Source organism: Opisthocomus hoazin, chromosome 3 (assembly GCF_030867145.1).
Source record: "Opisthocomus hoazin isolate bOpiHoa1 chromosome 3, bOpiHoa1.hap1, whole genome shotgun sequence".
NCBI classification, from domain to species: domain Eukaryota; kingdom Metazoa; phylum Chordata; class Aves; order Opisthocomiformes; family Opisthocomidae; genus Opisthocomus; species Opisthocomus hoazin.
The window spans coordinates 107138495-107164775 of NC_134416.1; the positions used below are offsets into that span (position 1 = coordinate 107138495).

The 26281-nt window shown below is 42.1% G+C and overlaps 1 protein-coding gene across 2 annotated transcripts in view; it reads left to right on the top strand.

Annotated features, from left to right (window-relative positions):
- GMDS (GDP-mannose 4,6-dehydratase) overlaps positions 1-26281 on the top strand; it is a 433606-nt gene that overhangs the window by 328794 nt on the left and 78531 nt on the right. For both annotated transcript variants that reach the window (XM_075417177.1, XM_075417178.1), the window contains one exon: positions 22093-22211. In XM_075417177.1, the coding sequence (XP_075273292.1) occupies positions 22093-22211 (119 nt within the window). The remainder of the gene's footprint in view (positions 1-22092; positions 22212-26281) is intronic.

Consider the following 26281-nt stretch of genomic DNA (forward strand, 5'->3'; position numbering starts at 1 on the left):
TCAGTAAAAGTGTGGTGGGATCTCAGATGACTTCCATAGTCAGGGGCTGAGGTTTAGGTCTCCTCCAGAGCACTGCACCTCTGATGACACACAGCTTCCAGGCTGATGTGCTGCAGGAGCCATCGCTCGAGCAGTGGGACAGCAGAAATCTGGCAAAGGCTGCTCTGCCACATAAATGCTTCTGCCATCGCTAAACTCTCTTTGTATTTTCCTCTCTTTCCTGCACCTTGCCTTTAGCAGTTACCTGTGTGAATTGTATTATCTGTTACATTATGTCAGCTAAAGTAGGTATGTTTTAAGTGTGTTTTAAAGGTGGGGTTGGGTGTAGTATCAGCAACTAATTTTAAGCCAGGTAATGTCTCCTACAAAGGAAGGAAGAAATCAGTTTGGGAGGTTTCCCACCCCCTCCGCCTGTAACCCACCTCTGGCTACGTTTACTGGAGAAAAAACACTCTGTGTGATCTTTTTTTCCCCTCCATTCTCCTGCTCAGAAATATATCCCAATTTAAACATTAGCAAAATCAAACATTAACATGGGAGTTAATGTTTTAAAATAATGACCTCCTGCCGGAAGCCTGTTGGTCCTGACATGCTGCCAGCTACAAAATCTAAATGAAGTTAGAAGCCAGAAGAAAATAAACTTACTCTATTTTCATTCTCCACTAACATCTTTTGTACTATCTGAAAACTTGATCGCTGTATTTTATGGCACTGAGTTCTTCTTTCAGTAATGGATCGCAGGTGCCACGCTTCTGCTAAACAATATTTAGGCTACTTAGTTTTATTGTTTGGTTTAATTTCTTGAGTGAGTGATTTCACCAGGTCATCAAAGTTTCTAATTCCCGTTCTTGCAAACAACAGTGAAGGGAATTGAGACCACTGAATATGAACTTTGGAGAGACAGTAGGTATTACAAATCCACGTAAAAGAAAAGTTAGCACCAAACCATATAAAAAATATGCACATGTCCACGAAGACGCAGTCCAGAAACACCATGACAAGTGACTGCAGCGATAGCTGTCTGGGAATAGAAGAGCCACTCTTTATTTCTGTAACAGCATGTATATTGTAGTTGCTGTCATCGTCCTATAGAATATAATATCTAAAAGTGAATGAGAGGGCTTGTGATAAAACAAGCCTGGGAATTAGCAGCAGATAATTCCAAGGCACGCAGTACCCCAGAGTCTGGCCACCACATAGACATGAATGATGACCCCGAGCTCAATTTTTAAAACCGAGTGGGTGATATTTGGCCTTTGGAGCAGAGCTTGGACAGCCTCTAGCATATCAATGGTATACATAGCACAGCAGAGGGTTGTTTTATTCTGGAGAACACTCTGTAATGATGTAAGATGTAATACGCAGGATTATGAATGCAACTGGGAGACATTACTGTGAATTTTAATTTGGGGTTTGCTTGGCCTTTGGCACATGATTTCATTTCCCATAGACAATCTAAACTCACTATAAAGACTACCATGGGACCTGGATGCATTCACTAACGTAGGGTGTGGCAATTTCCTGGCTGTCTGATTTCGTATTACGATTAGTATCTAGTCCTCTTATGGAAGCTGCTTCACTCATCATTTGTTAGAAGGTATTTTTAAAAGGAAGTTGCTAAGAAGACTTGATACAGTATGTACTTAGAAAAGTTAACACCATATCATTTAAAATATATGCATGTGTCCGTAAAGACACTGTCCTGAAATGCCGCAAGGTATTGCATAAACAGCATCTGATTATTTTAGTGTAACAGCCTTTCTGTCTGTTCCCCCGGGGTGAAGTCACAAGGAAGAGTTTGCTGGTTTGTAGTTTGAATTGGTATTTATAAGGCTTGATGTAAGTGTGAGATTTTTTACAATGGAGTCAGATAATATAAAACAAAGTAAAAACATTTATTCTCTTCTGTAGGAATGATGCTGTGTGGATGATCTTAAACGGCTAATGCATATGGAGCATGTAAAATATAGGGCATTGTTTCATATTAATTATTAATTCATATTAAAATTATAATCAGAATAGGCTCTCTTGGTTTTCATTCAGTACTTCCTCTTTCAAAGCACTGTGCTTCCCAGGCCTCAATTCAGAGAAGAACTTCAGTCTGGGCATAAATCTAATTAAAGTCAACACATTTAAACCCCTTCAAGCAACAAGCATGTTCTTAAGTCTTTTGCTTAATTGTGGTGGAGTAAGAGTGTGTTTAAAATTAAGCACATGCACAGCTATTTTGGTGAACTGGAGATTTATCTTGGAGCATCAAACCTACTATGGAAAATTCATAAAGTAAGGATTGCCTCCTAATTATTATGCTCATTTTAGTAAGTGCTATAATCATAGGAACAAATTTACATAGTATTTACTGAGAGGCAAGAACAGCTGTATGCTTCTAGTGACACGGAGCTGCAAACTGAACACACACAGGCAACATCTGAAGACAAATACTTACGATCCTACTTGCGAAATGGTTATGGAAAGATGATGGCTTAATGCTTTTCATAGGTCTAATATAGCTTACTGTTCCAACCAGCTATAAATACTTTCTGTTCACATTGTTGATGCGTGGTAAAATATTATACAGTATCTAATTGTAAACATTTTCAAAGGGATTTTGGTAGATACTACAACGTGATATGAAATAAAAGGTCTACCAGCTTTCTGTTACCCCAAAGACGGGATGTACTCTCTGATGTTTCTCTGTCTCTAACCACCTGCCCAGTTGCCCACAGTAATCTGTCTGGATTAGCAAGTGTTTGTGCTGCCCTGCATCCTTCTTCTTCCTCGGTGGCATTCCCGGGTCTGAGTCATGACTGAAGACGTGTTTGGGAAGGAGCATGTCGGGATGCATAAGGAGAGGATGGCTTCCTTTAGAGACCCGCATAGATGGACGTTTTTACTTCAGTTAAGAGGTGAAATGTCTTGGCATACGTAGAAAGAATTTGTGTTCCAGTTGAGCAGCAATGCCTGCTGGTGAGATCAGGGCTGATCCGAGACAAGTGCCTTGATGACAGCTTACTTGGCTTACTTGGAACTTTGGCAGGTGGTACTTCTCCCCTCGTGGCTGAAGGACGTTATAGGCTCCCCTTGTCCAGTTAAGCTCTGCAGAGCCATGGGTACAACCTGTAGGACTGCTGGCACCGAGACCTTTCTGTATATCCGGACTGAGATGGGGAGCACAAGGAGAAGAGTCCTTCTTGAACCGGTTTCATCGGAGAGTTCTAGGAAATGAAAAATAGTTTGAACTGATTATATTTTGCTCTTTGTGTTTTCTTACCTCCGTGATCAAACCAACTTGTATATGTCAATCCACTTAGAAAAGCAGAGAACTGGGTGCCCACCTGGCATCATATCTGGGGCCACACCATGGATGCATGGTCTTGCCCTGAAGTAGGGGCAAGAAAGCAGATGCTGTCAGCAGACCTGGACGTGCACTGCAGTGATGAGACAGCAGCACGATTCCTGCTTTAGCCCTTGCTCCTGGCAGGAAGCAGTTTGGTTTTGCTGTGGCCCTCCAGACCAGCCGTGCTCTGCCCTCAGCCCCTGCTAGGTTAATCTGGTCTTTGGGACACCGGTGCTGCAGTATCCAGCTGACTGGAAGGGCAAAGGGTTTCCCTGCCAGCATCCCATGCGCTAGCCTTGCGAAGGATTGGAGCAGCAGATGGGGAAGCTCACACCAGATTTCACACTGCTGCTCAGGTATGCTGAGCAAACCCCAGCCTGTCCATTTGCAGTTATCACCTGTAGGTTGTTACGCAAGCCAACAGCATTTGAAACGAAACAAAAAATTAAAGACTGGGTTCCTGCACAGTAATTCTTTCTCCAAAGCTGGCAAATCCGAACTTCAAAAAAAGAAGATGTAGTTCTGTAAGCAAGCCATTTGTTTTGCAACACATGGTTGGGTCTCTAGTACCCGATGAGCTGCAATCTCCACTTAGTTCCCTACGTATTCTGAGCCCTTACAACCGCTCCTTCCTCCGTGCGTTCCCTGATACCTAGCAGGAGTTACATTCAGGCTTGGCCGTTCCCTCAGTGATCCGATGGGGTATCTCACTGCTTGGCAACTTCTCTTTCAGCAAGACTTGCAGTCCTTTAATTGGTACTGCTGTCCCTTTGCCAAAGTTTGATTGAAATAAGCCAGTAGGAAAGCAGGAGTTATTGGACATGCAACTGTGTGCATGTGAAGTGCATAAGACTCGTTTCATCAGTAAAAACGACTAAAATCTAGTGAGATGTGTATGTTTTACACTAAATATTAAGAGGAGGGGAAAAGTTTTCTATTGTGAACTTGGCTGACTGTACAGTAGAGGCAACCGGGGGAAATGAAGTTTGAAGGATTTATCCTCTTGCTTTCAAAACTGGAGTGCTTGAAAGTGATGGCATCGAAAGCCTTAAATCTGACCTTGGTGATAAACAAACATGTTGCTTTTACCAGATACTTAAGAACTTCCATTACAACATACAGACTTCAGCCTGACTTGTGAACTGGTTTATTTTTTAGTGGCTACTATGTTGATTTCCATTTCAGTACTATCGGGATGCTGTTAAAATGGACACATTAGCCTTTGTAATTTACTAATTAACAATGAATTTTGCATAGCACATCTTCAGTTGTTGAGCTCTATGCTTTTGTAGATATCATTTAAGAGGATAACTATAAAATTCTTGACTTGTACAAAACTGATAGAGGCATCCTTTTGAAGCTGAATAATGTATGCCTGTAATGCATGGATGCATCATTATTTTTATTTTCACTACTGCTACTACCTCTACTACTGTTAGGAATTTTCTGATCAGTCTATGTTTTCATTTACTGATTAAATCACTCATTCTGTTGTTTTATGACGACTTTTGTGCAGTTAGGTTGTAAGTATTTCTTTGTCACTGATGGAAATAATGATCTTGGCTCAGCTTTTTGTTACGGTAGTGCAAATCTTGAGTAATTGCATTGCGAATGTAACAGTGGCAATGAAACAGCAAATTTAGGTGCAATGTGTGTTTGCTGTTGTCCTTAAGAATTAGTTTACTCTCTTCTAAGTGCTTCCATTTATAAATGATGTGTCATTCTAGCAACCATAATTGCCTTCTGAAACAGTGTTTTCTGTTGTTTTTCTAGGGATTTCCCAAAGTTGGAGGAGTGTTTTGGTTTTGCTTAAGAAAATGAAACACAGTTTTAAACCTGAGTCAGATGCCAGAAAACGTTCTCCTTCTCTCCTCCCCCTCCGTTTTCTTCTGCCTTTCGGCTTGAGCCCCAAATCAACTCCTTCATTTAATTGCAGAGCCTAAACTTCTTTAATGGGCTGAGTTTGATGAAGCTTCTGGCCAGAGCCCCTTTTGGTGTTTTGAAGTATTTGCAAAACTGGGGCCTGTGCTTGAGCCTCCTAGGCTTTGGGCTGAGAAGCAGAAAAAAAAAAAAACCACCACATACACCAAAAAACCAAAACAAAACAAAAAAAAAAAAAAAAAACCAAAAAAGCCACCCACCAAACAGAAAAAGAACAGGCACTGAGGGGTGAGTTTCACGTGCACGTTATTGTGGCTTAGTGAGTTGCCTTGTGCAGCTGAGCCAGGATAGCAGATCCGCTGTGTGCTCTTGACCCATCACAAGTACAAGTGATTTCACCTATAGCTCTTTAACAGGGCCTTAAGATGATATATTTACAGTGGCTTGGCAACATGGGAAACAAAATAAATACCTTAACTGACACACTGCCAGGATTCAGTGCCGTGTGGCACCTCTATGTAGTGTTGGTACAAGGAGAATAGGTCTACGTTTCCCCACGTCTACGTGGGTGAGACCACTTTGATGCCTGAGGTTAAATGCATGTATTAAAGTACTCAGGATCAGGATGTCAGCTGTGTTGTGGTTTCCCTGACATTCTCACACTTTTAATCTTAAAAAATAAAAATTCCTTTCGCCATCTCTGCTTGTTTTGCTTCCTATTCTTTTAAATAACTTCATTCTCTCAAAGGTAGAGGAAATCAGTTGCTGCTGAACTCCGTTGGGATAACTGGCTAGAAGACTTTCAAAGGTACCTTTAAAACTAGAATTAGAAAAGTCAACGTTTCCCTTTGTGTGATACTTTTCCCTACATATGAGACATAGGTTTGTTTCACATCTGCCAAGTCTAAATTTTTTTCAGAAGTTTAAATTTTTTTTAGAAGTTTCAATTCAGAGAGCAAGAACATTAATATGCCGAAAGACAAAGTGTTTGAGAAGGTTGAAATAATACATAAATCATATGTTAAACAAAGTTATGCCTTGCTTGTTCAATACAGTAATTGTATTGTTTTGATTTTGTATGGATAACTGGAAACTTTAACTCGGCGACTTCTTTATCCAGTCTAATAACAAGCTGACTCCTGAAGCTTCTGAAAGTCCTCTTTTGCTCTTCCATGTGTATAATCTGGGGGAGAGGATGTAAAAAAAGAGAGAGAGAGATGGCTTAAAGGCTTCTTCCAGCGGTAGGTACTACAGTCCGTCAGCAATGCTCCTCCTGCTGAGCTGGCAGCTGCTTCCAGAAGTTCAGAGGTCACGGTGGTTGCTTTCCTGTTGCTCCTCCAGGCATTGAATTGCAGGGGGGGTTGGAAAAAAGGCATCTTCCTTTCTTGCTCTGTGACATAAAGACAAAATCCTTCCTCGCTATCTAGGTCTGTTCTGGTAAGCCATATAAAAGCTCAGATATGATGAAAATTATTTGGGTTTCTGGGGTACCTTCACCCTGAAATATCTGAAAGCATGTAACAGACTAATTGATGTACCAGGATAAGCATGTGATATATGATGATGGATACAGAGCGTGCATGCATGTCTTTCTGTGCATGCTGTGTTTGAAAATGTAAGGATTTTCCTCACCATTGACTTCCTCCTTTCTTGAGACAAAACAGATTATTTGGTAAATACTTCAAAATACCATTGCTGATGATTTAGGGCAGTGCAGACTAACGTATCCAGTTAAAACTTGTGGAGGAGAAAGTAGGTATTTCAGGAAAGAGAACATAAGCTTAGCTGTCTTTAGATCGAAATAAAAGCAGGGAAATTCAGTGTTTATAGTAAGAACTCCAAGATTTTATCGCTTGCCGTGCACGTTGTTCCTCGCGGTGCAGTACGCTGATGGGTCTGGTCCAGTTTCACTGGATGGAACTGTAAAGTCAATCAGCTCAGTTGCATTAAACCCCAATGTGGGCTTATATTTGGGACCAAAGTGGCCTGAATTTAGGTAGAGAAAAGGGAGGACTCTCATTCTGACAAAGGATACATTTAATGCCTTTACAAGCAGATTTGTTGAGATCCCACCTTTAGTTTGTTTAGATGAATTTTCCTATTTGCACCTTTCCAGGAAGCCCTACAATAAAGACAAAAGCCTGTAGCTAGAAATTTAGGTCTCCTTCCTTGTGATTCTCATTCAAATATTTGAAGTTAGTTTGATTATTTTTTGGATGCAAATTTGAATTGTTATCTCTTGTTTTGGCATTAAAAAGGGGAAAAATCTTATTTAACAATTTTTCTCTGTCAGCTTATCGTATATTTCACATCCACGTTTTTCCTAATTGTTCATTTACCAGACTATAGCAGCTCTGAACTGTTTATATATAAAGTCTGGTGTTTGAAAGAATGTAAAATTTCCCTCTATTTTTTTTTTAAGTACATAAACTTTTTAGAGTACATAAACTCACAAGCAGTGCCAAATGTGCCCTTCCAGTATATAATAATAGGTATCTAACAGTGCCAGTTTCCCAAGGGGCACAAAAATAGGAAAGCAGGGGCTGTGCAGAAAACACCCTTTTTTTGCCTTTCACCATGACAGGCTCCTACACTCGGAATGAAATTCCATCCCCGCAGAAGCCTACAGCAACCATTTGGCTGACTCCAGGGGGGCAGGATTTGGGTGCACATGCCTGATTTCAGGGCATGATTTTGGTGACAAAACGAGTTTTTGAGAGAGGGAAGGAGTATTCACTGTGGAAGGAACAGTTGGTTTTCATATGTTTTGTCCAGTCTCTCTGGCACGCTGGAATAACCTTCTCCTTTGGGGTTCTGCTTTGTCTTTCTGGGGAAGACTGGAAAAGCGCCACGAAACAGACACTCGGTTCTTCTGGAAAAGCTCAAAATTTGCTTGAATTTCTTAACTGCTTGTGTAGAAGCTCAGTAGCACCCATGGCAAAGCAGCGGTCCTGTGAAAAGGAGACAATCCTGGCAGGAGCGAGGAGCCCAGTTTAGCCCGTCGGTGCCTCAGGATCTCTCGGCTTGAAGTCGTGTTTCCCAGCAGACCGCTGCCCTCGGAGCGTAGCGAAGAGGCCGTGCTAATGTTTCCTTCCTGAAGGGAGAGAGCTCGTTGGGTTGTCCTTCACGTGAACTGCATGAACTTTTGCACGTTTTCCTCCTCTTCTTGCCTGCTCAGAAGGAGGAGTATTTGTCCTAATATATCCAAAACGTGCTGTTGTGCAGGACTGGCTTATAAACAGCGTTTGATAAAGTAAGATTTCACTTTCTAGTCTCAGATTGGTAAGAACAATATGGTTTTGATTCATATTGCACTAGGTTCCTCATGTTCCGTCTGAACATGAGGAAGAACTTCTTCCTTCTGAGGGTGACGGGGCACTGGAACAGGCTGCCCAGGGAGGTTGTGGAGTCTCCTTCTCTGGAGATATTCCAGCCCCGCCTGGACAAGGTCCTGTGCAGCCTGCTCTGGGTGACCCTGCTTGGGCAGGGGGTTGGGCTGGGTGACCCACAGAGGGCCCTTCCAACCCCTACTATTCTGTGATTCTGTGATTCTGTTAGGTGGTATCAATTTGTTACCACCAATATATTTAATAATACTTTGAAGTATGAATTCCTGGGTCTCACCAACCCAGTTCTTCCAATAGATCAAGCTCAGGCAGCGAGGTTTATTCAGCACAGTTTTGTTTCATCTCCTGTTTCCTTAGAGTCAGCTATTAAAAACTCAGCCCAAGCGAAAAATTTCTATTTCACTCCCCATCCCGTTTGTACACGGAGAATTGTGTACTTGTGTTGGAGGTATTTGGCGTGGCGTTTGCTACAATCATCTCACTGCTGGAAGTCGAGGTGGGACGTCGCTGGGTGTGTTGGGCTGCCTGTGTGTCTCACCCTGCCCTGCGGTCGAGTGGGGAACGCACCATTGCAGAAACGCGTGCCGATGGCGGGGTTTCCTCTCTCTGGGTTGCCTCTTTCTTTTCAACCTCCTGAGGCAGATTTTATTTTTCCTCATCCACTGAGGGAAGCTAAACAAAACTTTGTGTACACAAGTCTTAAAAAAAAAGGCAAGTTTGGGACTTGGTCATATTTGCTTTGCGAATGAATGATAAGCCTACACAGGTATATGTATGAATTAGAATACTGTGGCATATTAAAGAGTTTATTTCCTCATTGAAAATCTCATAGAGTGAGGTAAGTCAGTGTTTATCTCTTACTATTTACTCAGCACCCGACACGGTCACACGCAAACAGGCAAAACGGCGCCTAATCAAACCTTTTAGAGCCGCCAACCCCACTTTTTTGTCTTTATTACGAAACTAAGATTTGGTCAACTGAGGTCAAGTTGTGCACTTAACACAGCTTCCATTCTAGCCAGTGAACTCTGTAACAGAGAGTAAAGTCAAAATATAAACAGCGAACATTTTTGCAGCAGCTCTGGGCTGGGATTAACTTGGATCACCTAGTCTTCTGCTTTTAATGAAATTCTCTCCCTTGTATTTTCTTGTTTGGAAGAGAGTCCAAAGTTATCTCATGCTAATTTAGTTAGGCAGTGCCCTCCAGGGATGTCACAGGCCTCCGTGACCTCTCCAGAGAGACCCGGCAAAGGGATGAGGAGAATTAAACATTCCTGAGAAATTGCAAAGCAGCAGCCCCCAGAGATTTCGCAGAGAAACGAGCTCCAGACTAGCTGCCAGAGACCCAAGTCACCTTTTCAGCACTTCCCTTGACATGTCTCCGCCAGTCCCATCTGGCTTGATTCAGGGGGTCAGCGTGGGGACTGAGGCGAGGTGGCAGCTAGAGAGAGCAGGATTCGAGGGAGGTCTGACCGCCGCCGTCTCAGGCTTTAGATGTTTCTCTAGGATGTGCAGCGAGGTGGTTTTAGTTCCTTCCCTTCCCACATGGTCTCACGCTTCGGTCTTTGTGCTGGAAAGGGGAAGAATAGTATGTGAGGAGGTTTAATAATAAATTTAGTTATTATTTCACCATTTGATGCAACAGTTTGTTTCCTACCTTGGTTTGCAGCCACCTCGTGCGTCTGGTGCAGAAAATACTGCAGCATCAGAGAGATCCTTACTCTAACAGGAGCTACAGGCCACGCTTTCCTCTCCTTTACATTGATAGTGAAGCTGTAGAAATTAATGAAATTGTCTCTTTTGAAGTCAGAATCCAGCACGGTTTGGATGGTGAAGCTCACTTCTGTGGGAGAAGATTCAAAGAGTTTACTTCCAGGTTTGCCTCAACTGTGCAAAAGGAGAGAAAAAGAAATTTGCTGACAGTTAGGCAAGAGAGAAAAAGACACCAAGAAACGGCGGTAGCTCGCTTGGTAGGATCTTGATCGCCTGAGTAGTCACCTCGCTTATCTCTTGCATCACAAGGGAAATGTTCAGTATCTCCAGAAAAGTCTATTTCGTGGAGTTTTGGAATGTGTAATCTAACAGTCATTCCTATGCACTCTCATCATTGGAGTTCATTGCTCCTTTAATTCATTTTTTAACTAGTCCAGAGCTAGTCGATGTTTGGATTCCCACCTTTTAGCTGGAAAAATAACTTTTTTTTCTACCATGAACGTGCAGACAAAGGCATTTAATTCTGTAACAAGTAACGTGCTTCATCATGAAATGTCTGTGCTACCCATAACATTCTTACAGCACTCTAGTTGCATAAATATTATCACTTCAGCTTCACAGACAGCGAAGTTTAGGAGGTAAGATTAATAGCCAAAGCCACAAAGAGAGTCATTGTAACCGCTGAGATCGGGACACTAGAGATGGCGTCTGCTCATCATTTGCTTTGACCAAACTGAAACCAATAAACAGGCTGGACGTAAAGCTGGACCCCTGCAATTAGCATATGGTTTATGGCATAGCCATTAAACAGAAATATACAGAGCAGAGAATTGTGTTCATTTTCTGTCCCAGCCTGAAATATGTTTCAGCAGTTGAGCTGTAAATCTCTAAGAAGAAAAAAAAAAAAAATAATGAAAAGAGGCTTGCACATGGAAACCAGCACATAAGGGATGATAATGTCGTTGTGGTGATAAATCCATTGCCTTCTGCAGTGACTCATGCCTGTGCCACTGTTATTTGCCTGAAAACAGACCTCTGGCCCTCGCCAAGTAATGCTTGTGGGAACGTTGTTCCCGGTGTCTGGCCCGCGGGGGTTATTCCAGCCTTAACGGGATACCGAGGGTGTGCAGAGTCTCATTCGTGTCCGTCGGGGAGGGAGGGCCCGTACTTTGTCTGGATGAGATATGAGCGATGACTTCTGACGTGCATGTAGCGGAGATTTATTGCAAGCAAAAGCTGAAGTGTGATAATGCTACTGGGGTATTCTGTAATAATACGGTAAAACACTTGTCAGCACTTCATCCCAAGCAGTGAAAGTCAATTGTATATGCTACACAGAGACAGATAAAAAACATAAGTATACTTAAAACTTCATATGGTTTGCATTTTTCGTAACAGCTCTCCTGACTCTAATATAAGACAGGTTTTAATTTTGTTTTGGGTAAGTGGATGTGCTTACAGTCTCACACCCACAATTCCGTGGCTTTAAATAGAATCGCTCCCAGGGTGCATAAAAGAACACATGCTGTTATGTGAAGGATTTATCCAGGATGCCAGGACTGTATTTATTGCTGGGAACAAACTGAATAAAATTTTCTATTCCGTTTTGACACTAGCCCATGGAGAGCAGCCGTATCTACAGTTTTAATGCAGACCCCTCCCTTTCCCTGACTTAGGATTCGGTGCCACTGACCACCGTTGCTGAAGTGGTAATTACTAATGATGGTAGAATCGGAACGACCAGAACAAGCCAAGGGAAGGTCAATGTGAAGTGCCCTCGCAATGTATTTTTGAGCATACTGCGAAAGAAATCTTCTTGCTGCCTTGTCACGTCTGCACTGCACAGCCAGACTTCTAAAATACATCCGTTGGCTTCTGGGATCGTTTTACCGTTGGCTTTTTCTAGCTGAAATTCCCACGCCCTGATTTGAGATGGAATAGGCCAGGAGCTGGTATCCGACCCTGAGCTCAGAGCAACAGCAATGACGATGCTGTGGCAGCGAGTCTGCGAGACGGAGTCCTCGGTCTTGGGGCTTGGGTTAAAACCGCCAGACTCTTTTCATAAACTGCTATGTCACATGGTGGCAGTTTTGGGTACTGTTGGCCTAAAACCGAACTTGTGACATGAGGTAAAAATAAAAAAGAAAATAAATCCCTCTGTATTGCATTACCGTCTCCCTGAGGCATCGAGGTTGTGCTCTTGTCTCCCTCTGTACTCAACCGAGAGAATTTAGCATCAAATTGCAGTATGTTGTCACCTGAAATGTTCTGGTAAAGGAAAAGAAAAATTCCACGGGACCAGGAATAACATTACTTCAGCATCTTGATACCTTTTCAGGTGACTTCTTGCTTTTTATAGTTAGTAAAACAGTGCTTGGAGTGCATTTTTACTACTGCCTCATAAGTACTGATGACTTAAAGGTGAAAATCTTTTTTACTTCCGACTCCAGTGGACTGGAGTAAAATCAGAAGGTGAAGTTTCAATGATGTGTTAAAGGTAGCATGCTCTTTATTTACACAGATTATTCAGACAAGGATAACTCTAATTTTATGAGAACTCAATGGCGAGTAAATGTTCTCCTCAGGATGAGTAAATTAACATTTCAAGTCAATTGTTTTAGATTACTGTTGAGGAATGTAACATCATTTGGAAACTGGTAGCTGTCTGAGGAGAAAATGCTTTAGTATTCAAAAGCATGAAGCAAGAATTCTGGAAATTTGGGGGGGAAATGTAAATTGTAAAATAGAATTCAGGGTAGTTTTATGTTCTTATCTCACTCTGTCTCCCTGTATTATTTAAAAAAAGATACCACCGTTCATAAATTTTATCTCAGTGCTCTTGCTTTGTTATTTATACTATCTTAAAGGCTTGCTCTTCTTCCTTCCCAATTACACCCTCCAGCATGTATAAACAATATGAAGTACTGATTTATTATCTCTGAGCCCATCTGCCTGTGCTCTGGCAGTTCTCTGCTGCTCTTAGCACTTTTTTGCAGTACTGCTAGTGGTTTAACCGGAGTCAGGGCCCTATCCTGCATAGGCACTGGGTAGGTCCCTGCAGACCTTGAGTGGAGAGGCTGGAGAGACAAGGTTCCCAAACAGGAGGGAAGGAAATGAAGATTTGGAGAGAGAAAGCAATCGCCTGAATCATGGTATGGATAACAGCATTTTTGATTGCGTGGAGATCAGTAGTACTTTGCTCCATAGGTCGTGGTGCTTCTCTGACCCCCATCAAAGGGAGCTCAAGCAACCCAGGAAAGAAACCCAGAAGCGTTTGAGCAACCCAGGAAAGAAACAGGAGGCGAGCAGGTGTCAGAAGCATGAACCAGGCTCTTTGCGTAGTCCAACGTTGCACTGTCAACGTTTTGTGATCAATATCTATATTGTGATCCTTATTAGGAGGCTGAGCGTTTTGCTCCGGTGAACGTGCCAGTACTTGTCCTGAAAGCCTAGTCTGTTTTCTTGTGGTTAGATCGTGGCCCCAACCAGTCCTTCCTGGCGTGGGTCCCTAAGACTTCTCTGCCCTCACCGCAACCTGGGTACAGCCCTTTACTTTAGCAGTGAGTAATCCTGTCAAATGGGAGTCTGCTTCTTTGCCGAAGAGGTATTTTGCCTTTCATTCATATAAAAATAGCAGGGAAAATTAATTCTGGAAGGGAAAAAAAGGGAGGGGGAAGTGGGTCAAATATCTTTCCGAGTTGTCTGCTAGGTGGAGCCTGGGAAACACGTATTTGTTGTGTGGTCTTGTCTAGGTAATACAAAGCTGAATGGTTAAAACTTACACGTACTTTCTTTAATTCAAATTTCTCCCTTTTTTCTCTGTTTATCTTTTAATTTCTTTCCCTTTTTGCTTAACCAGAATTTAAGGCACCCCTTTGTTAACAATTGCGACAATATCCTCCAAAATTAAAACGAAAGAAACGGAGCATATATGCATCCTTTCTGTATCTTTTCATTTAAATTACTTTGTGTCACACATGTCACTTCCAATTTAACCATTTGAAGAATAAACAAACCATTGTGGACCTAAAAATCTGTTCAGATTTTTTTGGCAGGAAAAAAAGACTGTATTAATTTTCATTGTTGGTGAGGTTTCCCAACAAGTGGCTTTACTGTTTCTTTCTTGCCTCCAGCTAGCAGCTAAAGATCAGTTATAACACTGTATACAAATACTTCCATGTATTGAAAGAATGATATTTTGACACTCCGTCACACAAGGGGAAAAAAAAAATGTAGTAATCTAGTTTTTGATAACACAATGAGAACTTTGTGTTCAGCTGAGGTGCATGTGAGAAACATCGTGTTGTGTTAACAGGGAAGGTTGACCTTTAAGGTTTATCTGGATTATGATTCTTGTGGTTTTTATTAATAAAACTGCCTGCTAAAGTTTCACCAGTCCTCACCGAGGTCTGTAAAACAATTGGCCTATCTGCTTACAAGAGACAAGTCAGACAGTATTTCCTACAGATGTGAGGGCTTTTGTTTCAGAAGACATTGATACTGTTTTCGTTCAAGATGCTTCACAAAGATTATCAGGTATTTTATTATCTTAGTAACTTTATAATTGTTGGATTGTTATCTTTAAATATAGCAACTATACCCTTTTAACTTGAAAGGAAAAAAAAATCATGGAACTGAGCACAGTTCAACTCTGAACAAGTTCACATCTACAGCCAAACCGTAGGATTTGGCTAAATCAGCAAGCACACTTCCGATTGCTTCTGTGGCGCTTTATCAACTGTAACTTTAAAAATCTGTGAGAAAGTTTATAAAATAAGTCGTGAAGTATTACCTCTGTAACTAATAGCCTAGGAGACTTCTAATATGGATTTTGTTGATTTTTTGTTGTTTGTTTACTCTCTTGGGATTCTTAATATAAATTTGCCATTGTTTTTTAACAAATTATGTGTTTTTTTTCTCCGAGGAAAACGTTTTCACCTCAAATCTGTTCTCATTTTATACCTTTTCTCTTGGTGACGTAAGTGTCTATGGTTTGCAAACATCGCTCTTCTGAATGGAAGCAGCTGCCATGTCGTAAGCACTCAGTGTCTCCTCTGCGTGAGTAGAAAGGACAACGCTAAAGGAAAAGCTTTGTAGACACTGGGGTCCTTCTGTTGGGCATTACACTGTTAAGGAAGAAGCGTATCAGAATGTATTTAAACTGATGAGATCTGAGAGATACTTAAAGGGTGTTCAGAAGGGTTTTCTTCCGTGAATGGAGGTTCCTTGAGCAACAGATCTTGCCCTGGCGCTGTGATTTTTGGTGATCTGAGCAAACAGGATGGTGACTCGTCAGGGGGAAAGGAAGAGGCATGTGTCCTGACCTTCTTGGGCAGCACCTCTTTGCTGTAGGTTTCGAAAGAGGGTTGAGCTTATGAAAAGCGTCGCTCTTGTTGCGATAGACAACGACCTCAGTCATGAACTTCAGTTTGCCTTTCAAATGCAGACTCTGACAGCATAGTAAGGTTCGTTCTTACTGGGCGTGCACCCTTACTTTTTGATTAACCGAACAAGAAGGGTTGTATTTCAGAAAGAAGAGCACAGGAGGGCATTGATTACGCCTACTCCCATACTCCTGCTGTCACTGGCTTCTCGGGAGTATCAGCGTGCCTGGCAGCACAGCCCTGTGGTTTTCTTTGGCAAGAGCCTCCCTGCTCTGCTTGCCTTGCCTTAGAACATCATCAGAAACAAGTACTAAAGCAGTAGTCATTACTTAGACTGAACTCCCGTTGTGGCAGGGAGCATGGGATGGTGCCCAGCGCTTTTGTGTTGGCTTTCAGGCAGGGGCAGCTTATGCTTCACTCTGATCACGAGCCTTTTTCTGCTCCACTTGAGCTTAGTTAGTGTTTTTCAGCCATGAGCACTATGCCCCTGCTGTGCGCAGAATGTGTGTAAGGAGATTTTTTTTCCCTTCTGTTGTGTATTATAGGTATGGATCGCAGCCTCTTTATATAATAATCTTCTTATATAACACACTTTCATGCCTACCGGGTACACCCAGTACACACCTATGCTTTTAATAGAAGTCAATCAGATGTGGGTGACTCAGCCAGCGCAGCACCTCTTCTTCCTTCCCTGCCCCTCCAAAAGTAAATAAATAGATGAACGGGAAGTCAGGTTGGATTCAGAGCTCTGAGTCGATGTCCCCAGTCTCCCTTTTCTAAGGCACAATCATCCGTTGTGGTCATTTCTGTAGCAGCTTGAGAAACCGCAGCCAGTCAGCTGGGTTGTGTCAGGAGGAGCCCAGTGATGGCATCTGGAACTGCTTCACATCCAGGCAGGCAGGAAGTGCGTGGGCATGACATCTCGCCACATCGCGCAGCGCAGAAGATGCCGAGCAGCTTCTTTCCATGCCAGTGCAATTGAGTTGGAACAATGCAAAGGGGGTGGTGATACAATAGCCCTGTCTTTTATGGCACAAAGGGAACAGTCCCTCATGATGCATGCAGGAACAGCGGTCATGCCAGGCCTTTGTGCTCGCCAGATGGGGAGAAGGTTCTCCTCTGCTGCCACATCCCTGTAAAGGCTCATCATGCTTTGGCCCAAAATGCTCAATTCTCCTTCTCAGTGGTGACCCCAGCAGGATTGCTAGGTTTGGGATCACTAGAGAGTCCCGTATCCAGCCCACTGAATTCTTCTGCCCACTTCTAGACAATAGAGCACGGAGCACTGTAAAGCCAGAATTTCTATAAATGGTGATAATGTACTCTTGTGTCTCTCTGGGTGGTCATGTTTTCTGACTTCGTCAGAAATTTCTCCCTGGTTGTTGACAGCCTTGAGGTAACCAATGCCCTGCACAAGTGATAAGCAAGTACAGCTAGACATTCACCAGTCTGCTTCTTTGTCTCTGAAACCCATGGACAATGCACCCTGCATCAGGCTACAACTGTCTGTTCCGTCTCCTAAAGTAAACATTACTGATTTGGTTTGATTTTTTTGTTTTTGTTTTTGAGTGTGTGTAGCAAACACAAAGAAGTCAGAAGTTCTCTGCATAATACCTAGAAATATGTAAGAAATATTTCTTCGGCAGTATAGAAGGCTTGTAATAAAAAGTGGTGTGGCAGTGCAGGGCAATCATAATTAGTACCGATAGGAACACTTTCCATTTGTCACGTGGTGTGTCTGTCCAGTCATATCTGGTTTTGGTCTTGCATCAGATGAGACAGAAGAAAAGGCTTTTCTCGTTCTCTCAAAGAATCATATTTTATTTCTCAAGCAGAAATCATTGGTTGTACTTTAAAGCCTCAGAAAGTTGGATTTGTATTTCTTTTTTGTCTTAAATAGGCAGATACTTGATTACGAGCCCATTTTAACAATATACAGTGCTAAAGCAGACAATGAAAGAAAAGTCAAATATGTAGAGTTAAACATAACCTCGACTACCGAGTCTGTGTTATCCATGGACAACAGCCCAGTTAATAAATGTTTGCTCACTGGGATGCTGGACTGGAAGTTAATAGTGAAACACATCTACAACGTACTCCAGGTGCTCAAGACAAGCAGACAGATCACAACCATAATGGCAGTGGCATACACAGAATGTACCTATACAGGAGTCGTATCAGTCCAGCTTGGGTTTTCCTCTTCACTAGCCCAGGTGCAAATACTTTGTGAGCAAAGAAATCTGGGCAGGGAGAAGACTGGTTCAAGTTTTAGATACGCTGTTTGAAAAGGGTGCTTGCTACTGGCAGGGGGTTTATATACAGAAATGGGAAGAGGGGAAAGATGAAAGAGGAAGGATTTTGGCAGAGGCTGTAGCTCAGGCATGCAGAACAGATATCCTAGTCCACATAATCATTAAAGTGTGTCCGCTTGCTAGACTTGCTACGTATCTCTCTCTGGTTAGGTTTCTGTCTTAAATGTAAATGACATAGTATTGCCTTTAGACTTTGTGAGTCACTAGACCAGAGCCAAAAAGAGTTCAAATATAAAAAATATGTTTTGTTACATTTGCCGTTAAAGGAACAGTCTTACCCTAAGAGAGCCGAAGCCTGAATTGTTTCCATAGTAGTTTTCTCCTCCTTTTCCACATTTGCTCACATTTTGTTAACTGGATCGAGCGAAAAATTAGGGAGAGGGTGGCAGAACTGAACACAAGTAATTTCTTTACTTGCTGTCAGCCCATCCAAAAAAGCCTTGACGAAAATATACAGGAAGATCCACAATTCTCCATTCCTGCACCAGAAAAATCCTAAAATATATGACCTTGTGATGGTTAAAAGCTAGCCGAGAGCCAAAGCTGGGCAATGTTTTTATCCCAGTTCAGCCATGTCATGGGTCATGTGGTTCGGCATGTGAACAGGAAGGTGAGAAAGGGTGAACTTTTGCCTCAGTTGTGCAGTCCATCAGAGAATAAATGGAGCAAATCACTCCGCAGCTGGATCGGGAGGTGAACGGCTGAATACCTCTCACACAGAGGCCTTTGTGTTCTGGACATGATCTAGCATTATGATGGGACACACTAGGCTGGGGCTTTGTAGCAATTACTAACCCATTATCACGCTAGAACATGAGATCATTTATCTTCTAATTCAGAGTGTCACCTGTTCTTCATTTGCCAGTCAATAACCATTAATTACTTTCAGTGGAAATTTAAACAAAGCTTTTCCCCTCTGTTAAAACCAGTAAGCCATTCGGTAATGACAAATAAACCTGGAGCTGCGTCTCCCCCCCCCTTTCCTCTCATTCTCAGCCCGGAGTCTGGTACAATATGAACTCTTCAAGGAAATGCCTAGAAATTGATAGGTCAAGGGCCTTTCTTAGTCTGATGCGGGGGAAGCACATTCCTGGCGCTGGCGGTAGGGAAAGCGTGGAGCTGCTGCTTGTACACGGATGGCTCACTGGTTGTCCCGGGCTGTACCTGCGGAAAGAAAGATTTGGATGCGGAGCTCGTTCAAAGATTTTCTGTCTCCTGGCTTGCCTTTGCATTTTTTCATGCAGACCCGTTCAAAGCAACAGCGTTTGGTTGCCTTCCTCAAAGCAAAACAGAACTATCGCTTTCTTTGTGTGTAATTTTTAGCACGTTCATTTCTTTCATACCTGATTTGATTGAGGTAGCTGCAAGTGCCAACGATTGTGAACGCCAGAAAAAATAAAAGACCCAGCAGTGATAGATTCTCAAGTAATCATTAATCTAAACATTCTTTCCTGGTAGGAGCTGAGGCAAAAATTGCTTTTAGCAACTCTGCATTGTTTGATCATGGCTAAGTTGACCCTGTAGAAGTTTACTGCGGTTTAAATTCTATTTCTGAGATGGTGATTGCTTGCTCTTTGAAAAGGTGGACAGAGTTGGTGCATCCAAATGCGTAAAAGTTGGTGGGACCAATTGTCGGAGGCTGTTTTTTCGTTAGTGCTTTGTAGCTGTCTCCTTCAACGTAGTGCGTGTTTTAGAGTAAAGAGAAACTTCCAGTGCTGTTCTATATTAATACACAAAATTAAAGTGTAAATATTTTAAATACTTACTGGATTGCTGAATGTCTCAGCGTAAGCACCCACGCTAAAATTATGTCCGATGAATTACAGTACTGAGGTGTACACAAGTGGAGGGATGGCAAAAAATTATCCGAAGTCTGATTCTGCTTCTACTTAGACATTTTAATACTGCTTTAAAAAATGCGTAGTAAATAGCAGGTCCTTATGCTGATGTTGCATGTAGGGTCAACCTGTGTGGCCTTTGGGGGTGGGGGGTGACTTTTACCTCTGTCAAGGTGTAACTGACACTACACCGTGGTGTACGTTTCAAACAAAGCAAGGAGACCTTGAATTCATTATGTACAGCAAACATCCACTGAAGTCAGGAGGAGAACCACTGTAAATTCTGACTCTGACTGACTGTCTAATCTTGGAAATACTTCTTCACTCACATAGTGCCTCCTTATATGAGGAAGATTGTTGTTCTCAGCTGGGCTGCTTAATGAAAGCTGAAGGGCTGCGAAATCAGGGTCTAGGCTAAGAGAACCAGAACTATCAATTACTTATTTCAGATATTCCTTGTACCTTTCTGGGAAGCCGCTACTGCTGTGAATCCTGCAAGCTCGTCCAGTCGTGATTTATGGCGACCTCTCGAATCAGCAGGGAAACCCCAGTGTTCCAAGAAAGCTCATATGAAAGATACAAGTTAAGACGTCTCCTCCCCACAAGAGGAGTTTCATCAGCCAGTTGGGTGTTTCTGCGTCATTGGCTAGGATGTTCAACCCTGGAAAGGAAAAAGAAAATTGCTGCCATTGTCCTACCCAGCAGGTCATATCCCTAAAGCACAATTAATGTCACGGACTTACACAGCAGTTGCCCAAAACCCAGCCTTCCATGCATGTTCAAGAAGCAAAAAGGTTCAAAAGGAACATGTTAATAAAATCTTGTCAAAACTTTGGAAGATGCATAAAATAATAACTGTGAAGAAAAATGACTTGCATATAGAACCATTTAAGTGGAATATCGCCTTGTTATGTTGGACACCGATTTATTAAGAATAGGGGGGGGGGAAATTGAATATTTCAGGTGGTATTTACCAAGAGAATCTGAGCTGTCCCAAAGCTTTTATTAATCTAATTTGCAGAGTATCCACTACTATCAAGGGACCTACTAAAGTTGTTTTCTTAAAAGCTAATGTGAAGAGGTCAATGCAAATATCATTGTGGATTACACTGTGAGAAGATGACAGTCCTTTTTACCATATGGAGAGAAAGTTGAATTATTTTGTTTTCCTTTTCTGGTTATTTATTAAAAGAGGATCATACCGTACAGGTATTGCCTTTTCCTCTCCAAGGGAAATGAAGTGTTTACATCATTTTGATTGATCCAAAGAAATAATTATTCTGTTCACCTACAGCTCTTAGGCAGTCAAATAGTCCAGTCTCTAGAGCAGCAGCCTGCACATCAGAAAACTGAACTGTACCTGCCGTGATGCCTCAGCCAGGTCACACGTGTCTTTGCGTGCCTGTTGCATCTGCTTTCATGGTGCCCTAACTGGCCAGCCCTCTGAGATGGTGTTCATCCATCAGTACTTGTTGGTGGGAGAGGACTCTGTGACAGACACTGCTGTGGAGAGTAAACCTGCTCCCCGGAAAGGCAAATTCCTTGACAATCCCATGAAGTTTTGCTTCCAAACCTGTTGCGATTTTTGCGGCTGCACAAACCGTCCTCTGAAAGAGGGGTTAACAGTTGGCTCGCTTTTCTACCGGTGTTTTCTGTGTTCCTGTGTCGAAAGAAAAAGTTTCTGCTACAATGTTTTATTACGTAATATTCAGCAGGAAAACAGATTAATTTGGCCAAATACAGTGTTGACTATTCTTAGTTACCTTTTTAATTGCTCACTCTTAGTTAAAATCTCAACTTAGCCAAAACAAAAGTGACAGAAGAAAGACCCAAAAGGATCAATATTTTCATGATTCAATGTGTTTGACGTCATTCTATGACAGACAGACAACAGCACTCTGGACTGAAACGTGACAAAATTTTGTTCTTTTCCCCATATCTGTGTCAATTCATGCAGTGCTTTAAACAAGTGAATCCGTGCTCTTGAGCACTAAACCGAGTCTCAGTATTCAAAAGTAAACATATTAAAGTCCCCCCTGCAGAAACCCCTGCTGTGAAACAAATTGAAAATCAAATACAGCACTGTTTTCTATAATAAGAAATAATTGAACTCTTTTCAGAGTTGCACTGAACTGGTTAATAGCCACCATGTTCAGAAAGTGCTGATTTCCCCAGTTTGGGGTGTGTGTGTGTAGTTATTTCCAATTCAGAAATGCAGTAATATGACAAATGAAAGAGGCCACTTCCACGGGGACTGAATCTGACTTTGTCTTTCCGCAGGCCATGTGGCTGATGCTGCAAACGGATGAGCCCGAGGACTTTGTCATCGCCACTGGGGAGGTCCATAGCGTCCGTGAATTTGTGGAGAAGTCGTTTAAGCACATTGGGAAAACCATTGTGTAAGTACGAACGTGAGATAGCAGCCGTGGGTTGAACGTTTCTAGCCTGCTGTGTCTGCTGTGTTACAGAGTATTGTTTCTCTACATTCTTCTTTTTTCCCCCCTCACTTTCTGATTTTGTAACACGTGAGACCTGCCGAGCATGAATGACTGCCACAGCAGATACGTCTAGTGTTGCCCTCTAGGTCATAAGAAGAAAATGTAGGCAGGTACATCTTAATTTTTTATTCCAAGTCTTCATTCTCTGTTCTCCCATTCACTCCCGACTTTGGGGGACAGATGCCCTTCCGAAGATGTCAGTACCAGGATGCTGTTCATCACCCTGTTGCAAAAGGGTTTTTTGAGTCTCCTTCTCTGGAGATATTCAAGCCCCCCCTAGACATGGTCCTGTGCAGCCTGCTGTAGGTGACCCTGCTTCAGCAGGGGGTTGGGCTGGGTGACCTACAGAGGTCCCTTCCAACCCCGACCATTCTGTGATTCTCTGCTGTGTGCCCCCAGATCCCCACAGTCCTGCCCCCACCCTCTGTGATCTCAAGAGGTGACACCTGCCAGCTCTGTTCTTTCCATGTGACAACCCATCAGCCACACCGCAAAGATTCTGTAGCAGCGCGCTCCACATTCCTAGTAGCTCTTCTCCAACTAAGCCATAAAAATGTTGAGCAGTGGGTGCAGAATGTTTACAATGCATATTCCACATAGTTTGATTGAAAATACAAAAATTCCTTCTCAAGACCGTATAATAAAACCAGGATGGCTTGGTGAGCGCTTTCTGTAATTTATATTTTTATTGTTTATTATTTTTTCAATTTCCCTCCTTCTGTATCTTCTCGGGGCCCCATGCATCAACATACCGATCTCAGCTGGAAAAGGGAGAGGAAAGCCACAGGCTCTTCCATGACGCTAGCGCCGGGGCTGTTCCTCAGGCCATCAAAGTCACTTGTGCAGCTGGTGAACTTTTGACAGGGCCAATAAGTTTTACTTGGGAACAAAAACTTGACAAATTCAATAAATACGCAGAAGTGCACAGATATATACAATATTATTTGAACAGCCAGTGGGTGGCTAGGGAGGTAATAACATTTTCTCCTCAATGAGTTTTTAGTCTGGTTTCAATTTTTGGCATCGATTTCCAGAAAAATTCTGATGGAGAGAGAGACTGTATAAACAGAATTTCTACCCCAGAAGCTCAGGTTTGGGAACAAGTTTTTCTCCATATTTTTAGCATCTCTTGATAGCGAGATAGCCCGGTATCATCACACATTGTCCCATATGCCTTAATAATAGTGAGGTTTGTCACAGTAAAGGGGAGGGAGTAGGAGCTCTAGTAATTGCTTTGTCTTTCTTATTTTTTTCTCCTTTTTCTGTACTTTTATTCCTTGTGTTTGTAAGCTATTTCTCCCTAGTAAGCGTTGAAACAAATCTGCTGTGGATTCGTTTGCTCCGTAGAAGAAGTAATTTTTGTGATTTTGAGAACCATTTTGTCCCTGTCTGGGGTTGTTTGCAAAAGCAAAAATGAATGTTTGGTGAGCAACTATTTTTTTTTAAATTTTGATTACCTAAAACTAGAAACTGAAACGTATAGGTCAGTAGCTAGTTGAATGTCTTTGTTTGCAGGTATTCTGAACATTGCACTTTCTGTAGATGTCAATAAATTCATCCAGCAGTTTAAAATTAAGCTCCCTGCTTTGGTGCCGGCCTAAGAAGTCCCAGCATTTCCCAAGACTGACAAATCAGCATTTATTTTTTAGAAAGCAGATTAAACCCTCAAGAAAACCTAATGAAAAGAGCAACAATTACACAAACCAAAGTGAAAGTACTTTTATGAATAGCCTCTATTGCAGGGAGGATATTAAAGGCTTACTTTAGCTTTAGTTGGTCCTAGCACACAAGGTTTTGTGTCCTGTTTGTTTGAATTTTTGCTCACATGTGGCTCCATACGGGGGGCTGCGTATCATTCAAGCAGGTGATTACTGCCATCAGTGTTTGGATCGAATCAATCAGTCACAAGTTTCTCTCCCAGGGAAACTTTCCCGTATGAGTCCAAGTGATGAGGCAGGGCAGGTAGATTGTGTGTGCAAAGGTATAGTTGCATTTTTTTTTTTTACTGATCCATAAAAGTAATTTCAAAAATTGTACAAGAATTGACATGACATGAAATGATGTGGATTTTTAGGAACCTAAATTGCTTTAGAAACAAGGCTTGGGCTGCTAATCCCCATGGCTCTTCTGAAATTTTTCTTTACGGTGAATAAATTTTGAATTCCTCAAGCCATTTACAGGTGATGTATAAATAGCTAAACATATGAGAACTGAGGTGGCATTTTAGGTGCTAACGGTAATTTTGTTGCTGATCATTTTGACAGTGGTGTAATTCTGTTTGTTTCAGATATAGTAGAGTCAGATAAGCCAGCTATTCGTTCCCCTTGCTCCCAGGACAGGGGTAGTATCACGACAGACCCACTACTCATCCTGTAGCCTTCGCTCATCTTTCAAATTGCACTAGATGTAAAATATTTCTCAGGATTTGGAAAGTTTTGTGAAGAACTTCCATAATTTTTCTAGGTGTCAGCCTGACCTATGCTTTTGCAGCACACACGCTCTCCCTCCTTACCCTCGCCGGCTTGGCCAGCCGGCTGGTAACCTCTCACATTCTTTGAAACCCCCAAGGGCTTTCTGCTCCCACCTCCTCCAGTTTGCATATATCTTCTTCAGGGAGTAGCCTGGCAGCAAAATCCTCCCCTTTAGCATTGTGGGACCCCACTGGTGAGTCTCATTGATCTGTTTCTTCACAATTTATGAGGCACCTAAGAACCAGCCCACCAGAGTGCAATTGCTAAATGGGTTCCTGTGAGGCCAGCTGCTTTCCTCCTATCTCCCTTCCTCGAAGTTTGGTGGAGTTTTTTGGTTGATTGGAGGGGGGGGGGGTTTGCAGGGTGGCAGATATTACAAAATTTTGCAATCTCAAAAATTGATCTGGGAAATTTCCGTTTTTTCACTGCTGTAAGTGATGGCACAGCTTCCCAGTATCGCTGCGCAATGTGCCTTGCAAAATTGATGGCACGATGGAGTAAATGGCCAGGAGGGATGTCGTGGTGAGCAGCAGCTGGCAGAGCTCGTAGCGAATCTGAGAACGCAGGGCACGTGTGCAGGGGCTCTTAACTATCCCAACTTTGTGCCTTGGCAGGGAAAGCTGCAAATGTGACAGTCTTAGCTGTCACATCTTGGGATTGCAATAGAGAACAGGAAGAAAAGCAACTCTGGCTGCTCCATCAACCAGCTGAAAATATTTCTGTTATTTTTTTAGGTTTCTTTCTTCCTAACAATTCATATTATACAGCTGAAAATCCAGGACAGCCTAAAAAGTCTTTCCAAGAAGATAACATAATACTCTGTCATAGCCAGTCATTAGCGCTTGTCAGGACTACGTCTTCTAGCCAAAATGAGAGAGAGAGAAAATTTACTACATTTTTGTAACCAATGAAATGTACAGCTGCAATACAACTGATTCTCTCTCTGAAATTGACTGTAAAGTGTACACAGACTTTTATCTAACATTCATTTTTTAAGGGAGAAATTGGAAATTGTATTTATATAGTTGTCTGAATCATTCAAATTCAGTCCTTTGTACTAACAGGAAAGCCTCAGAGCTACAAATACTTTCCCCCTGTAAGGATTATACTTTTTTTCTTTTACTTTCCCTTCTACTTATTACTAATTAAGCAGTACTTGGGGGAAACACTTCCCACCTATAATTTGAACTACAGCAGGGTAAACGAAACAGGCAAACGCTTGTCTTGACTAATTTTCTGTCATTAATCTTATTAAATTAGAACAGGATTGCGAAGATAGCCTGCAACCACGACAGCACTCGGAGTTCTTTGCAGAGTGCTACAAAGACTGCTGTCTGCAAATACGAGAGAAAAAAAGAAAAGGAAGAAAAAAAAAAAGAAAAAACTGTTCAGGCAGTGGAAAGATTTATTGTGGTTTCTATTAATATAAAAATACATGCACGTTTGTTACAGAAATATTCATTGCTTCCAGGGTCAGAATTAAATCAGTAAAAATGAATA